Source organism: Notothenia rossii (assembly GCF_949606895.1).
Source record: "Notothenia rossii genome assembly, chromosome: 8".
NCBI classification, from domain to species: domain Eukaryota; kingdom Metazoa; phylum Chordata; class Actinopteri; order Perciformes; family Nototheniidae; genus Notothenia; species Notothenia rossii.
The window spans coordinates 23,037,018-23,054,424 of NC_136906.1; the positions used below are offsets into that span (position 1 = coordinate 23,037,018).

Genomic DNA, 17,407 nt, shown 5'->3' on the forward strand with positions numbered 1-17,407 from the left:
CTCCTCATATGTTTAAAGGACTTGTTGACTCACATTGGGGGGTATATGCCATAGGTGTGAGAGTGATTGACAGGTGCTGGGGAGGCGCCGTGATCCATATAGGTTGGATTCCCACTTGATGGGTCTGGATTGGCTGTCGTAAACCTGTATACAAACACACACACATGCAAACACACACGCAAACACACACACACACACACACACACACACACACACACACACACACACACACACACACACACACACACACACACACACACACACACACACACACACACACACACACACACACACACACACACACACACACACACACACACACACACACACACACACACACACACACACACACACACACACAAAACCAAGATAAAAGCCTATGAGTCTATGTTCAGCAGTTGCCTAAGCAACTACCCTCAGCGTGTTTTCCAGGCCTCGCTGCATCATTATGGCCATTCACTGTTCTGCGGGTGCACCAAGCATGGAGACAGGCAGGGAGTGGGGCTTTCTAACTAACAAGCCTAACTCTAATGATGAGTGGAAGACAAGCTTGCTCAGGAACCCTGGCCGTCCTTAATTGGCCTCCTCCAACTGTAACAGCTAACTAATAGCTGATCTGAATTCAGGATCCAATATTTGGTGATTAACTCTAAATGTTGCCTCAGAGTTAAAACTGCAGGGTCGTGGTCAGAGAATAAAGAAAGGAGCAGGAAGGGAAGAACAGGAGGACAAACAGGAAGCGTAATACTTACTCGGGCACCACTTGCTTGATCTGTGGTTTCACGTAGCCATCCACGGCTTTGGCTTTAAAACAAACACAGGGAGAGAGAGAATGACAGCTGAGTGCCGACGTCACACTGCAATCAATACATCCGCTCACAACAAAGCTTCTGAGGCTTTGGTATTTCATTTTGAATGTAACAGCAGCCTGAACAAACATAAGGTTGCTTACAGAGTGGTGGGGTGTAATATTTGGAGAAAACCTCATCCTTGTGTCTGTCGGGGTAGAGGAACAGGAGATGATTGAGATCGCTGATGCGGTCAGACAGGGAGCGAATGGAGAAGTCTTTGGTTGTGTACGGCATGAGGTTCCAAACCATTCTTTCACCTGGAGAAACACAGCATCCACAACAAAGTTTCAGCAATGTAAGGGACATAGGCAGTCTGTCTCCAAGCATGCGTTTTGATGTTGTAGAGAAAGAAGCTGAGAGACCAATTTTACAGAATGTTGTTTAGATTTAAGGCCTGTCCTTTGCCTTTTGCACGAGCAGGTACATTACCTGTATCTGAAGTGCCCAAGATAATGTCCACAAGTGTTTCTCTTGCCTAAAACTCATCATCAGTTGGTTTTCATTGCAGTGTAAAGAAACCAGAAAATATTCACATTTAAATAACTGGAATCCTTTTTTCTTTAACAGTTAGTCAAACCAATTATTCAATAAGATTTAAATGGTCGGCAATTTATTTAATAGTTGACAACTTATCATTTAATCTTTGCAGCTCTACCTACCATGTGAAAATATGGGATGGATAAGACCCTTTTGCATCCTTTCTTGATATTAGCTATTAAGTCATTAAGTTGTGTATGGTTAGTCGGTACATCCATAGCTGTGATTAAATCCCCTATACTTAATATCAAAACATTTAAAGGGGCCCTATTACTGTATGCTATTCAGGGTTTTCTCTTTGCTGTGGTGTATTCCAAAGTTTCTCTCACACACCCTCCCCCCTGACTGGAATGCTTCAATTGGCCTCCTTCGTTAACTTCTGTAGCTAAATGACATCACTACGTAACACTTGCGCTTCTATTGGCTAGCACTTCAACACTTTGTACGTGAAAGGCTAAGTGGTGGGACGTCCACTGGCCAGCCAGCTAACCAATAAGATCAGACTGGGCTCGGGTTTCAGTCAGAGGTGCTGCAGCTCAGTTAGTATGAGAAAAAAAAGAAGACCTTTTTGAACATTAAAACATGGAAATAAACGGTAGTGTGTCACAGTAGAGGTACAACATACAATAATGAAACCTGAACATTAGCATAATAGGGACCCTTAAACCAGCACTTCCCACGAGGGACAATAACACACATGTACATGTCTTACCTGCTTTGTTAGGATTTTCTGCCACCCAGGCAATTGTAATTCCTCCAATCTCAGAATCACTAAATCGCAGAAGGAAAGTACCGTTGGGTTTGGACATCAGCATGTCCTGAGCCTGCTGCTTGTTCACAAAGCCCAAAATGGCTCTAAAAAAGAGAGGGATGTAAAGAAGAAAGAAAGACATTAAAATGTTCATGTGCATTCCCTCGCCACCTCTCTTATTTATTGCAATCTTAGGTTACAAGGGCAAGTGGGTGTTGCTCCCCAGTTTGCCATGGAAAATCATGACAGTGAAACATTGCCAGAGTTGTTAAGATTGATGTGGGTGGAGTCATTTACTTTAACAGGACATGCAGCCCTGCTGTGAATCTGAAAAACATGCTGGTGCTTTTATGTTTGTGTTCCGCTGTGCTTTACAGCCTAACATTAAAACCAAAAAATAAAACTGCAATTTTTCCTACCCGTCATTCCAGTGTGGTTTGAGATGCTTTTTTGTGAGTTCCATCACTCCATCGAACCACTGCCAAAAAGTGAAGTTCCTCCCTGGCAAGCTTTCCTGTAGGAAATGTATTTTTAAAAACAGCCAGGATATGTATATATATTATAAGCTTTCCTATTCCCGAGTGTCCATCCAGTCCATAAGTACAGAGAACAGCATGTCCTTATCCCAGTTGTTTATGATTTACCAAGAGTGCAGCTGCTTGTGTATATGTTGTATGTGCGGGTATTGTGAGTGTGTATGTGTGCAGTTCCTACACCAGTCTGTGAAGCGGATGAAACTTGATGTTCCTGTAATCTAATGAGACTGATGGTGTGTGGAGAACCTAAGTGTGCTCTCTACCTTTGCAAGCTGCTGTGAGCCAGAGAATGAGGCCTCCAGCCTTTCACTGTGTGGACAAACAGGCCCATTAAGATGAAGACCTGGCCATCAATGGGCCGTTCTCACTCAAGCTGACTACAGAACAGAGCTGTAAGGGCACAGCAAATGGAGCATGACATATTTCTGTGTGAATACCCAATAGCAAATCACCCCATGGAGAACAAGCATGTGGCTGAAATCGGCGTACTGAAAATGGCCTTCAGGCGTTTGAACAATGCAAGGAGGAAAAAAGCCTCCCAGAAAGTAATCCATAAAGTTTAACTGATGATGACAGACGATAATTCTGCTTTATATAAGGGGAGAGGAAGAGGCTGGCACTGACCCTGTTAAACTGTGACCATGTCATAGTCAGGTTGCGGTAGTCGTCAGGGTTGTTGCTGGAGATGCTGAAGGCCTTCTGAGCGAGGAAGACCAGGTTCTCCTCAGACAGGCCTCGGTTACTCTGCACCTCAGCCTTGTACTTCATGTTGATGGCATCACACAGCTGAGGCCAGATCACTTTATCTGGCACGAGGAAAGGCACCCGTCCCTGTGGCACAGAGAAGACAGCAGAGGATTTACAGCAGCTTTATCGACAGCAGAATGCAAAAAATAGTCATAGATACAGCATGTGCATATGTGAGCTCACAATGCATTACAATCAACCAGTTGTTACCATGTGGATAGACACATATCCAGTACACAGAAAAAAATGTGCTCTGTAGCTTGTTCATAAATAAAGTTATTCATATAAAGGGCAGCAACTGTTTAATGTTATAAAATGTCAGAAAACAACAAAAAATGCCCATCTAAATCGTCAAAATGTATTACATAGAAAATAGTTTGAACACTGGAAACATTTGATTTGACCAACGTAGTGGAAGGTTAGAAAACGCAAAAACACAACGTGACACACGAGAGCTCGACTTAATTGCCAACATCAAGAATTTAGGGAAAGTTATGACTGGAGAATTGCTGCAAGACATTTTCTGCAGACACAAAGTGACACAGCTCCTGGCTAAACAATACTCAACATCTCTCCTCCAAGTCCCATGTCTTTAGCTACAATAGCTCTGAGAGAATCATCAACATTCTACATAACAAAGCAATAACTATAACACCTCTATTGGCTGACGCCAACAGGCAGGAGTGAGGAGGCAAAACCCAATATCTCAGAGAGAGAGCGCGCAGACCCCCAAGGTCGCAGGCCTGTGTGTGCTTGACTGGTCAAATCAATGCTGAACAGGTGATAAACAAAGGTACATTTGGTACATAAAACAGCCAGGTTTAGATGTTTTTGAAATATTTAAGAAACAAAATATAAAAAAGGAATACAAAAGGTTAAACAAGTCTGAATGAAATTATGATCACACTCAAAAAAAACTTTACTCACAGTTTCTGCAAAAGCGTTGTCCCACAGGACGGTTGCTGTGGCGTTATTGTCTTGGCTACCGTGAACAATCACCACTACAGGAAGTGATAACGTCTGCAAAGAGAAAAAGGGGAGACCAGTTCAGCGAAAGAATGCTGTGACAACTAATACTTTTTTATAAGTTAAATAAACGAATTCCTACTCTGGAATCTTTCAATTCAACATATGCGTTCTGATTACTGCTACTGAAAAGCAACTAAACATTTAAGATTCATCATATGTAGCTTCTGTAAGAATGAAGAGGAAACCAGTTTTATTCTATCGTCCACATGCTGCAAACTTGTGGATCCATTATCCAGATTGGCAAATCAATATGTATTTTAAAGCTGCACTTTAATCAATCATGCCAGATAATTATTACAATTATTCGTTTTTTTAAATATGTAAATTCAATGCCAGATAAAGAAATATCCAAAAAAGCACAACAAAACAAGTGATAGGGAAACATTGCTCTCATATAGACAGCTATATGATCCCCAAAATACAGGAGGCTCAATTTATTTAAATTTCTATCAACATTTTTGAATGTACCGATGATGTTGACCTAATTATTTGAAATACTGGAGGAATCCTATTTATTTTATTTTGTCTTTTGTCACCTTTGTTTGTTTGTTACAAAGTGTTGTCATAAGTTTTCATGTTTGTTATGTTTATTATTTTGCCTGTTACATAAAAAAAAAATACATATGGAACAAGATATCATATCAGATATCATTCAGATGAAAATGAGTATGATTGGCCAGCTGCACTGTACTTCACAGTATGTGTGGGAGTGGCTTTGTAAGGTTTTGTGACTTGTAGCTTTTAATAATTAAACAGATAACCCCTCTTGCAGGAGTAAGAATGCAGAGTATCTTTGTGCGTCCAGGCTTTTAAATGAGTTTCTTCCTCTCTTACCTTTACTTGAAAAACAAGCTCGTTGCCTCCGACGCTGAACTGAGACTCGAACAGGATGGTGAACTTCTCCTCCGTGACAGATTCTGCTCCCCGTCTGTCCGATCGCTTGATCCTCTTCAGGGACTACATGAAAGATGACATGAGTAAAAACGAGCAACACTGGATATATATAGTACAGTTAGGCTGACAATGTACACATTATATGTACAGAACATGCATGCATGAGTCAGACCTGACATGTAAATAATTCATGGAGTTCTTTTGGGATGTGATGTACAGAGAGAGGCTCTACTGGAGCTGCACACTGATCCTGCAAAGCATTGCTGATTTGCCATCAGTTTATGTGGGATATACTGTACAGAAATTCTCACACTGGATGATGAAGTACAGCTCAACACTGCTACCAAACCCTACAAAATATTATTGAAATAATAAATATAGAGCTACAACTGTAAGATAAGTCACTGAATTGTTAAATTGATTGAAAGAAAGATAATTGCCCACTATATTGATATTCAGTTAATCATTAAAGTAATTGTTCCCCTTAAAAAAATGGCAGTAATTGCTGTTAGCCTCTCAAATATGTAGATTTCCTGCCTTTCTTTTTTATATCATATTAAACAGAATATTTCCTATCATCTAGGACTTGAGAAAATTGAATTGAAATGTAACAATATTTTCTTACATTACATTACATCTTACATTAGACCAAATGATCAATCAATTGATCTAGAAGAAAAATCTGAATTTAAGTCTATAAGTCTAGACTATAGGACCTACATAACGTACAAGTGAAGCTATTTCCCTTAAAAGGAAACGTATCTGACATATATAGGCACATCTTCCATAGATTTCCGTACTTCTGGTGAGCTAATAACTCAATGAGCTCTATGCAAAGGTAGACTCCACTAACACTGAACCATGGACCCTGATTCTCTCATTTACTTCTCCTCAGGAACACTCACCATGTTTCTGAAGTGGGCGCTGAGAGTGCCGGTAGTCTGATGATACTCCATCACACAGTTATTGTTAAGAATTTCTCCGCTGCTGTCACTGAAGGAGAGACACAATCAACAAGTGAGTCAATTACCTGTAAAAATCTGCACTGAAGCACTCGAGTACCGAGGATTATATTTTTCCAAGAACAAATTAAATAAGAAAATGAGTGAGTGAAACACAACAGGGGGTAGAAATTATGTTCATGCTCGTATGACTAGAAGGGTTAACTAACACTATGTTCTCTAGACGAGCAAGCACCAGGCAGATGTCTGCAGATTGGGAGAGTGTGAGCAACAGCAGCAGATGAAGGCCGAGCTGATGAATTCCTCAACCATATAACCACTGGCTGCCTGGCTGACCTTGAGTCTCGGGAGGTTTTTGTATTTGTCAGGAGGAATGTGGAACGAGGCCGTGGAATAGGCTAAATGTGGATTCTGCATCCACACCATAGATTCCTCTGAGGCATTGTTCAAGTTCCAGCCATGTCTGTGTGGTGAGGTCTGGGAACACACTAGGCCACAGTTCATCCATTATCAACTAATCCATGAACAAAACTATGAATCGTTATCTCAATGGCGCCAATGGAGCTTGTCACGTTGTCCCCAGGAAATAAGGTAGGGATAATTCAAAGGTTGTGTACAAAGCAGGAAACAGCTGGATGTGTTGTTGCTACAGCATTTGTGTGTGTAACTTTTCTATATCAATTCAAAATCAACCCTTCGCTAAAGTTCCCAGAAAAAAACCCTAAGGCAGTTTTTTCTTGTTGACAATTTTGCTTTTCATTTAAAAGAGGACAGTGAAGAAATGGAGGAGAGAAAGAAATACACAAACAACATCAACACGGTCTCTCACCTACATGAAAACACACCAAGGGTTCATTATTTTATTTTGATTTTATGAGTTTTACCTTTTCCTTAACTTATTTTATTGTAACACTTTGGCAATGTTGACATGGTCACGTTTAAGCCTACAAAGCATCTTGATTTGAGGGGTGTGACCTCCAATATGGTCACATTTCTATCGGTTTGCACAGTTTCTCTGTTTTAAAATCCACACATGAACAGGGCAATGCACTTACTTCCTTGTGTTCTCGTTCTTCAGCAGGGCCTTGGCCTGCTGTTCACTGACGATGGTGGCTTTCACCTGCGGAGGGTTCATGTGCACGTTCAATTTGCCTCCGACTAGAAGGCGCACTGTAGCGGCAAACTTGGTTTGGGTTTTCAGCACCTGGGGAGGCTGTTTCTCAATGATGAAGGTGCTGTGGAGACACAAAGGGAGACAGACTGAGTGACGAACTAAGCCCTGATCATTAGCTGGCTTTTTGTTGTATTTCATCAGCAATAGCATGCAATAATTCACATGTACATGCCATGATTGCTTATGCGGTTATTTTTGTTGTAGCTAGTTACAATGTATCATACATTTCCAATGGAATCGTGTCTAAATTAGAGAATGATACATTATAAAATGTTTACACTTTCAAAAGACTGCACAAATGTTCTGCATGTTCACTGTACACATACAGTGCAGTGTTTGGTGTTCATGCTAATTTCAAACTTAATGTCTCCTCAAGCCTCCTTTCAAATGTACTGACCTTCAGATTTGATAGCATTAGCCTTTAAAAAGAACTATAAAGTAGTGAAGGAAATGGAAGTAAGGTGGTATTTGTCTGTCTAGGTGTCTTCTGATGTTCACCTATACACAAACAGAGCAAGAGGAGAGACAATAGCAGACAGCCTAATGATCACACACACACACACACACACACACACACACACACACACACACACACACACACACACACACACACACACACACACACACACACACACACACACACACACACACACACACACACACACACACACACACACACACACACACACACACACACACACACACACACACACACACACACACACACACACCTGCAGCTGACCTAAGTGATGAACACAAAACTCTCCCATTCTCAGCCGGGGGCTTCAGGGGGAATATAAAGAGGATGTTGTTGAGGACACATAACCTGTGTTTGTACTGTGCGAGTTAGCAGTGCATTACTGCGTGGCGGCAGGCTTGTCTGTGGCCAATCAGGAATTGCTCTGACAGAAACATGTCTTCTCAATGTTCCCGGCTGGAACCATCTTGAAGAAAAGTAGAAGAGGACACCGGGTGCATACTGAGTCACTTCAATCTCTTCCAAGTTTACCTACCTTGCATATTTTTCTTGTGTCTTATGTGAACTGTGCTAAAGCTATTAAAGGCGAGAATGTATCACCTGAACAGCAGCAGCCTGTTATCTGTTAACAAACACCTGCAGATGAAAAACAACCGGCACTTTGAATTCAAACAGAGTCCAGCTGAGAGGCAGAGGAACAGTAACCACATGCCTTTATTTATTTATATTCTGACAGTGGGTTCATTATTTATTAGCTTAGAATATGATGATGGTGTCTTTTGAACACTGGAAATAATGATCAGCCTCAGATAAGACTGAAGGGAAATGACAATTTTAAAAAGTGTCTCTTGCCGATGGACAGACTATCTTACTCAATCTGAATTAGATTGCATCCATGAAAAAATGTAATGCGGGAAATAACAGATTATGGGAAGAAAATGAAAATGTTGAGACCGTCAGTAATTGGAATTGAATAAGGGGCGTGTCGGCTGGTCAAAAACGTTCTGTGGAGGCTCTTGAGAGAAGAAAAAGAGCTTTGAGATGTTCTTCAAGAGGGCAGACCATAAAAATAAGAATGATTAAATAAAAGGCTTGTTGTAAACATTAAATTATGTTCTGTTCAGAGATGCTGGAGGGCTGAAAGACTCTGGCACATGTGCCTTAGGTGTCAACCAAGTTTTCTGCAGTAAACAGTCATGAGGATTCAATCAAAAGGTGGATAAACAGAATGCCTGAGTAATTTAATTAGGTAAAAGAGGATATCCCTCTCGCTGTTGACCACAAACATAAATAAGGTTGTGTAAGTAGGACTTTCCTGCATAAAGACCCACTGAATGCAGGGAATGACAATGCCTCACCCATTGTTCATAAAATACCTACCCGCACAAATGCTGGGGCTGATAAACCTGTATTGACATAATACTAGCCTACAATACTGCCCTTATATAATTTTTAGACAATATTCAGCCTTGAAAGGTGTTATAAACCCCAACACACACACACACACCTGGTGACCAATGCTGAGATGATATCTGTGATCGTACTGTTGAGGTCGTTGAGGAGCTCTTCAATGGGGCCGGGGATGGGCAGCTGTTGTCTGAGATGCTCTGCCCTCCGAATCTGCTGCCTGTTTTGCCAGATCGTTTCTGCCAGTTTCTCACACCTGACAAACAAAAAATAAGATTATCAGCCGAATAATATTATCAGACATATTATGTTTCCTCACTATTTATAGACAATGGAACCAACTACAGCAGCTGATTAGGAAATATTAAATAAAGTATAGTTTTAAATTACTCTGAAATCTTTGCCGGGACAGCTTTTTTAACTGAAAATAAGAGAGTAAAAGCCTAAAAAAATAAGTTTGCGTTAAAGGAGCCAATCAATTATGGTAATAAACTCAACGGTAGTCAATTTAGAGCACCTTAACCAGTGACCCTGTGCTGTGTGGGGTAGTCCCGTAGCTGTGATGTTGATGGGAGGTGGACCAGAACTCACCAGGACTGCAGGATGTCCAGGCCTCCCTCCGGTGGGCCCCCGTTGCCCGCCAGCTGTTGCCGTCTCTTCCACTGGATGAGCTCGTCATCCAGAATAATGGTCTGCTGCTTCCTCAGCAGCTGCAGTGTTTTCTGGTGCTTCTCTGCAAGGTCCTGCACATCAAAACAAACATGGATGCTGACTCCAATCACACATTTGCACTCTTGCGCACACACCCTTTAAGAGGGACTTTACTGGCATTGATCCGGACCATTGACCTTGTATAAAATTCACAAGTGGACCTTTAACAAAAAAGTTTGAGTACCCCTGGTGTAAACCATAGACTGTAAACACGTGATGGATATATGACGAATAAATTAACATATACTAAATAGTTGCATTTGGTTTTTAGCACCTGGCTGATAAGGGCATACGTTCTTACGTTGGTAATGATTGTATACAAGAAAGGGTGTGCAATAAACAGATACCATCAGTTGGAGAGTCTCATTCAGCCGCTACAATTATTATAGTGAATGTTTAAATGATATCAATAAAGATTAAGCCCCAGAAAGCACATGGCTACTTAGCATGCAAAATGACAACATTCTGCATCTTAAGTAGCCATGTGCTTTCCTGTTATCAGCTGAATCTTTATTTATTGATTTGATCACATTACTCTGATGATAGTGTTCAAGACAGCCTATACAGTATGTCTGAACTCGATCCTTAGAGTAATGTGTTACGGAGCCTTCTCTTCAATCTTTTTTCCACATAACGAGCATTTTGCGCTGCTCTTTCCCAATGTGAAAGCAAAATCTATGAAAGCATACAGCACGATGCGGGGTGTGTCTCTGGACATCTCTAGACTGGAATAGCGGGGGCCAGTACGTGAACTCGCCTCGCAGGTGCACACGCCAGGACAGAGTACATCTGACTCGAGACAAAACTTGCTCGAATCCGAGTCCAAGTTGGAGCGTCAATGTACAAGTCGAGTCCGAGTCATCGTGCGTGAAAAATTCACAAGTCCGAGTCCGCGTCAATCAGTGCGCGAGTCCGAGTCGAGTCTCAAGTCCTGAAAATCGGGTGGGGGGTGTTACCTTGGTTTATTATTGGCTAGTGGTTACACAAGCCAAAAAAACGTTATGACATCATAAAGTGGCCGGAATCTGATCAGCTCATTTTCAGACAGGTTTTTATATAAATGGATCAGGACAAAAAGTGAGCAAATCTTTTTTTCCTGAAACTTTCAGGATCTCTTTACACAGAGCGGACACATGTATAAAAGATATTAAAAAGTGGATTTTGCAGAATAGGAGACCTTTTAAAGTGTGCATGTTCTTACCAGTCTGTATTTCTGTAGTGTGTTGGCCTCTCTGGTCAGCCACGCCTCCACAGTGGCTCTCTTGTTCAGGAGGGCGGGCTCCCGTAGCTGTCTGTCAGCAGGGGGCAGCGTGGCCAGGCTGGTAAGCTGAGCTGGGGAGGGGTGGGGTTGTTGCCATCCACAAGGGGGAGGGGTGGGGGAAAGGGAGTTGAGATACAAATATTTAACCTACGCATGTTCACATACATGACACCTGAAGTGATAATGACTTAATAAGGATATCTACCTCTAGGATCATGCAGATGTCATAACAACTAGGCGTTGATACACACCTATGCAAAGGTTGCTGATTATAGGTATAAGTGTTTGTTTTCCATTGCTGATTTACAGGATTCAATATATTACAGACAGCTGTGATATGTATGTTGGGTGAGGAATTATCTATTTTATTCAAATTTGATTTTCTAATATGACATTTACAAGATTCAAAGCCTTGTTAAAAAAGCACAAACTACTCAGTACTCTTAATTTGTTTCTTTTTTGTTTTACAATTTGTATTACATAATAACCATTGACTTTTTTCAAGTGAGAAAAATTGAGAAATGGTTTGTCCATCTTAAATTCTAAATGTATCTAGAAGCATTCAATCCTGTTTGGCATAATGATATGATGGATAACTGTCGAATAACCGATTATTGAACTGTTGACAATTTTTCTGTCCCTTCACAGTCAAAATATCAGCTCTTCCTCCCAGCAGCAGTAATGAGATGCAGGTCCCGGGGCCTCACCCTGGATGCGGAGGCTCTCCTGATACTGGATGATGAAGTACTCCTGGTTGTGCTGGAGCTTGCGCAGATCGTTCTCAGTGTCCTGGGTCAGCAGTCGAAGCTCCTCAAAAGCTTGGTTGATCTGTTGGTATTTCTGAGACATGCTGTCCATCATCCCGCCCACTGGAGAGCTCGACTGTCAATAACAAAGTGCGATTTAGAGACAGGCACGGAGAGACACGGAGGAAATGGCGGGTTTGGCAACAGTAATTGGTAAGGTTGCATGGCCTGTGTATTGTCTGTCAGTGGGTTGTTTATGATGGTTGTTATGGGAAATGGCTGGCCTGAGCTATTGGGGATATCTATCTGTGGGGGAGGGAGCATGCATTTGAAACCTAGCTGGACTTGATGAATTGACCACTACGTGCGTCAGTTGAGCTATTTGACTGTGAAATCCCCAGTGACCACAAGCCTGATGGAACCACTGTAGATAGAGAAGGAAGTATTGCATCTGCTTATCATCCTCAGGCAGACTGCATGGGCAGTTAAGGCTCTGAACAAGCACAATATAGTTCCTTATGGTTCAGGCTAAATACAGATACATTGAATCAGTCAAAATATGCATTCCACTAATAGAAAAAGCCTGTTGTGAATGGAAATCAATTCACCGCAGGAGTTATATAAAGTCACATGTTTTATGCTCTGATGGCTCTAAGGTTTTATAACTCGGTGCCTTTTATAAACCGTGAAATGGTTTCTTGCCCTCTGTATTGCAGTTATGCAGTGAAGCTATACTAAAGGTTTACTTAAAAACCATAAAACAGCATGATTGAATAAGTATGAGTCTCCCTAGGTATCTGATTTTAAATAATCCAAAGGAATCTGCAGAGCTGGGGGGATAAATGGAGGAAACACAATTACCCAACCTCTGAATCAGTCACCATTATGTAGTTCAGCTTCTGTTTGTGCTTGCAGGCTTTGTACGGGCTATGAAATGAATAATGCATGGAGAAGCCACAGGTGTTTGTCTAAGCAAGGTTACATTTCAGTGGGGGTGTCTGGTGTTGACAAATGAGCCGAAGCGTGCACACAGGTGTCAGTTTATATATGTTTTACAGCACACGCATGCATCCTACTCACATTGGTGGCCTCTCTGACGAGCCTCTGCTCTGTGTAGAGGATGTGTTTGATGCATCGGACCAACTCCAGAGGACAGCGGTCATACGTGCTCTGAAAGACAAGGAGAACATGTGCCGTGTTAGGACCTATTAGCCTCTGACGAGCGGAGCGGCCGGCGCACACAGGACTCGCCAATTTAGTGGCATCAAGGAAGCTCGCTAAGTTCTGGAGCCAACACGGCAAACACTAAGAGCCATTAGAAGAGCCTAATGAGACCCATCTCTGAGGCACGGCGCACTTCATATACCATTCATTAGCATGAACACACATTGTCACGCACACTCCAGAGTCGAGTGGTTTATGTGTTACAGTAATATGTTATCCTCTGATGAGAAGGGAATCAATTCACAGTTTCACTTTCAGTTAAAAGATTCTGTCGAAAGGCAGTTTGTGATATTGTGATATTTTTGTTTCCTGTTTTAAGTCAAAGAGTGATTTAACAGCTGAGTTGCTTTAATTGTGTATAACTCAACACAAACCAACCCTAGATGATAAAAACAGCATCAGCAGTTTTGGTTTCCATAAAGGACACTTTTTATATTTTATACTCAACCACATCAGTACTGCATATGCTCACAGTCCCAGAAGGGAAAACTGAGTGGTAGGAATTTGGGATTGCAGTTTGATGTTACACTGCCAACCCCCTTCACCCTGTTCCTCTGGCCACAGAGGGGAGAAGACAAACAGAAGAACGGATCTGGGAGCAGGATCATAAATAGCAGCGCTGGCTGGCTACCAAGGCCCTCACTGGGTTGTCTTCTTGTTTTCCTCATGGAGGATACAACCTGTTCTGAAAACATATTGTCCACTGCGTGCTATTTCTAAGAACTACTCGCAAACAGTTGTATCCTTCAACCCCTTGCTTAAAATGTTGCCACACTATTTAAAAGGTATTTTGTGAAAACATGATCTCATTTAAATAATCATGCAGAGATGTTTTCGTCTTATTTTATTGTATGAACAGTAGTTACTTCATGATCCAGTGTTTTTTGTTCTTTTTACTTTTTCAAATTAAACTCTAAGCTAAATGAAATCCAGGTATTTTACTTATAACTAACTGAAAGCAGTTGATATACAATCTTCCTTTGTTCTTTGTGTGTTCTTAAACCCTGGCTGTACTGAACCTCATGCACTCTCTCTCTCTGCAAACCAGCCACAAAGTGTATATTTAGCTAGTGAGACACTGTATATTTCAGGGTATAAAGTGCTGTTCTCATGATTGGTTAGGTATATTTCCAAAAGACTTACCTTGAGCTGGCTGGCGTAGTGTCCCAGTTTGATTTTGAGTAGAAAGCCGTCCTCTCCCACCTGGTGCTCGGCCTTGTTCTGCAGCTCCTGAATCAGACTGTCCAACAGGCGCTTGGCCTTGAACTCTTCCTGTGGGTTCTCCAGGTCTATTGCATCCCTAACAACACACACACACACACACATAAATAAATGCACGTGGCTAATAAATGAAATCTAAGATGTTGAAAATAGCAAACAAAGAGCCAATTGTGAAAATATGCTCACACACACACACACACACCCCCCCCCCACCACACACACACACACACACCCCCCCCCCACCACACACACACACACACACACACACACACACACACACACACACACACACACACACACACACACACACACACACACACACACACACACACACACACACACACACACACACACACACACACACACACACACACACACACACACACACACACACACACACACACACAGGTTTTTGTGCTGAAGAACAACTCACCAGAGCTGGCTCTCTATCCACTGGGACAGATAATGTCGCACCTCGATGGGGAAGTGCTGACCGTACAGAGACTGCATCTGGTGCAGAGCATCTCCCTGGAGCTGCTGGGCCTGGATCCACACTGCCATCTTCAACACCCTGAGGTTGACAAATAGATTGTTATCAATAATAGAGCGAGAAACACAGTTAAAGAGCAAGGTGATGAGAGAAAAGATAATTTAAAGAGTCCCAATTATGCATCTTTAGGTTTTCCTTTTCTTTGTTATACAGGGTTTTGTGCATGTAAATGGACTGCAAGGGCTAAAATCCCAAAGTGCTAACACATTGCACATGATAGGTTAAGGGGCAAGGAATCTCTAAGCGGTTGATCAATCACAACAGAGGGTTAGGTGGAGCTAGTGGAGCACGCTCAGGTACTGCGGAGCTCATAAAGCAGACTCTTCACGCTAACGAAGGATCACTTCTTCTTCAGGGCAGGGAAGGCTACGCAGTGCGCAGGCTACTGTCCCGCAGGTGCTGCCTCTCTGTTGGACTCTGTTGGGGAGGGGGGGGTGCATGTAGTGATGCTTCGGAGCATGTGTCGAAGCTTTTTGTGAAGCTTGTATCGAGCTTGTATCGTTTTTCGGCGGGTGACGTCACCAATGACAAACGAAGCCTCGCTGCCCCTCAATACCATGTGACTGCTTTTCAGAAAGTGCTTAGATCGGTTGAACCACAACGCTCAAATTACCCATGGATGTTGGGATGCTCCCTTCACTGGCTTCCAGTAACTGCTAGAATCCACTTCAACTACTTGCGTACCATGCTGCGAATGGATCTGGCCCTTCCTACATCCAGGACATGGTTAAACCATACACCCCAGCACGTGCACTCCGCTCTGCATCAGCCAAACAGCTCGCTGCACCCGCACTGCGAGGGGGACCCAAGTTCCCATCAGCAAAAACTCGTGGGTTTGCTATCCTGGCTCCAAAATGGTGGAATGAGCTCCCCATTGAAATCAGGACAGCAGATAGCTTGCACATCTTCCAGCGCAGACTGAAAACTCATCTCTTTCGACTCCACTTCGAGCGATAGAATTACTAACAAAGAACTGCTAACAGAGCACTTATATACTAATAAAGGACTGGCTTATCTATAGCCAGTTGAGTAGCACTTGAAATGTTAGGCTCTATGAAACCTGATGTACTTATATGATTCTGTTTTCTTCAAGGTTGTATCTTCCTGGTCGAATGTACTTATTGTAAGTCGCTTTGGATAAAATTGTCAGCTAAATGCAATGTAATGTAATGGATGTATAATAAAAACGATATTACCCCTCCTGTACCCGGGCCCAGTGTAACGATTGAATCAAGCAAGCTCAAACCCTCACTTACAGTATATAGAGGTCGGTATGTCATAAGTATAAATAAATAAAAGCATAAATAAATATATGAATAAAAACATGAATAAATAAAGGAATAATGAGTATACCATTTTTTCGGATAGAGCCAGTGTGTGGGCTGTGGCTCAGCTGGAAAGCAGTTTACTTACAACTGCATGTTCCCTGGTTCAACGACTGGTCAATAAGTTATTTTTTTGTTTGTAAAAGCTACAGCTAAATGAGATAATGTAGTTAATAAATGTATTCTTTGATATGGTTTAGCCTTTCTCAGGCTACAACATAGTTAAGTTTACGAATATTATTAAGGTATACAAATCCCTCTTTGCAATGTTTACCGGCCTCCTTAGGCTTTTCAATCACAATCATTCAACTGGAATAAATACAATATTGTTAACATGAAAACATTATTTAATGTTCGTTGTTTAGAGTTATTCTAAGGCTTTACTCATTGGGTACTCGGTATGAGATACAGCACACTATTCAGATGTCAAATCCGCCTGTTTGGACCAACAGGGGGGTTTGTGTTCAGATGAAGCCCATGATTGCGAACAAATTGTCTGGAAAGCTTCAAAGCTTCATAAGGCTTCATCTCGCTATCACTAGGTGCATGTACTGTGAAGTCGCCGGAGCCTCGCAGCGGGACCTCTGCTGCGGAGTGCATAAAGCAGACTCTTCACGCTAACGAAGTACTGCCTCTCTGTTGGACTCATTACTCACGAGACATACACAAAAAATGAGTGAGGGGCGAACGCACTAACCACTCCGCCAGCGCCACAGCGCGTGCCGGATGAGAATGTCTGGCGTGCCAGATTTGGCCCGCGGGCCGCCAGTTGATGGTCACTACAGTAGAGGCACAAAACACTCAAATTAATTGGAAAATGACTACAATATGTCCTCTTTTTAGACAAAGCAATCTTCTCCCTATGTCCTTACAGGAGTGACAAGGCCACAAGGAACCAATAGAGATGTTTTATTTCTCACATTCTGCGTGCCATATTTATGAGTAGAGAATGGCTGCATGAGAAATCAGGAGATGTAGAAAATGTGATATCCTAAACCATATT

At 42.1% G+C, this 17,407-nt stretch overlaps 1 protein-coding gene across 4 annotated transcripts in view; it reads right to left on the reverse strand.

Moving 5' to 3' along the window:
• stat5a (signal transducer and activator of transcription 5a) overlaps positions 1–17,407 on the reverse strand; it is a 56,167-nt gene that overhangs the window by 2,238 nt on the left and 36,522 nt on the right. For all 4 annotated transcript variants that reach the window (XM_079642690.1, XM_079642688.1, XM_079642689.1 and 1 more), the window contains 17 exons: positions 14,963–15,100; positions 14,452–14,608; positions 13,165–13,254; positions 12,046–12,220; positions 11,279–11,409; positions 9,958–10,109; positions 9,467–9,622; positions 7,363–7,542; positions 6,251–6,338; positions 5,286–5,408; positions 4,350–4,442; positions 3,300–3,506; positions 2,559–2,653; positions 2,101–2,243; positions 953–1,108; positions 753–804; positions 34–144 (listed from right to left, as the gene is read on the reverse strand). In XM_079642690.1, coding sequence (XP_079498816.1) covers positions 34–144; positions 753–804; positions 953–1,108; positions 2,101–2,243; positions 2,559–2,653; positions 3,300–3,506; positions 4,350–4,442; positions 5,286–5,408; positions 6,251–6,338; positions 7,363–7,542; positions 9,467–9,622; positions 9,958–10,109; positions 11,279–11,409; positions 12,046–12,220; positions 13,165–13,254; positions 14,452–14,608; positions 14,963–15,090 — 2,237 coding nt within the window. In that variant the 5' untranslated portion in view covers positions 15,091–15,100. The remainder of the gene's footprint in view (positions 1–33; positions 145–752; positions 805–952; positions 1,109–2,100; positions 2,244–2,558; positions 2,654–3,299; positions 3,507–4,349; positions 4,443–5,285; positions 5,409–6,250; positions 6,339–7,362; positions 7,543–9,466; positions 9,623–9,957; positions 10,110–11,278; positions 11,410–12,045; positions 12,221–13,164; positions 13,255–14,451; positions 14,609–14,962; positions 15,101–17,407) is intronic.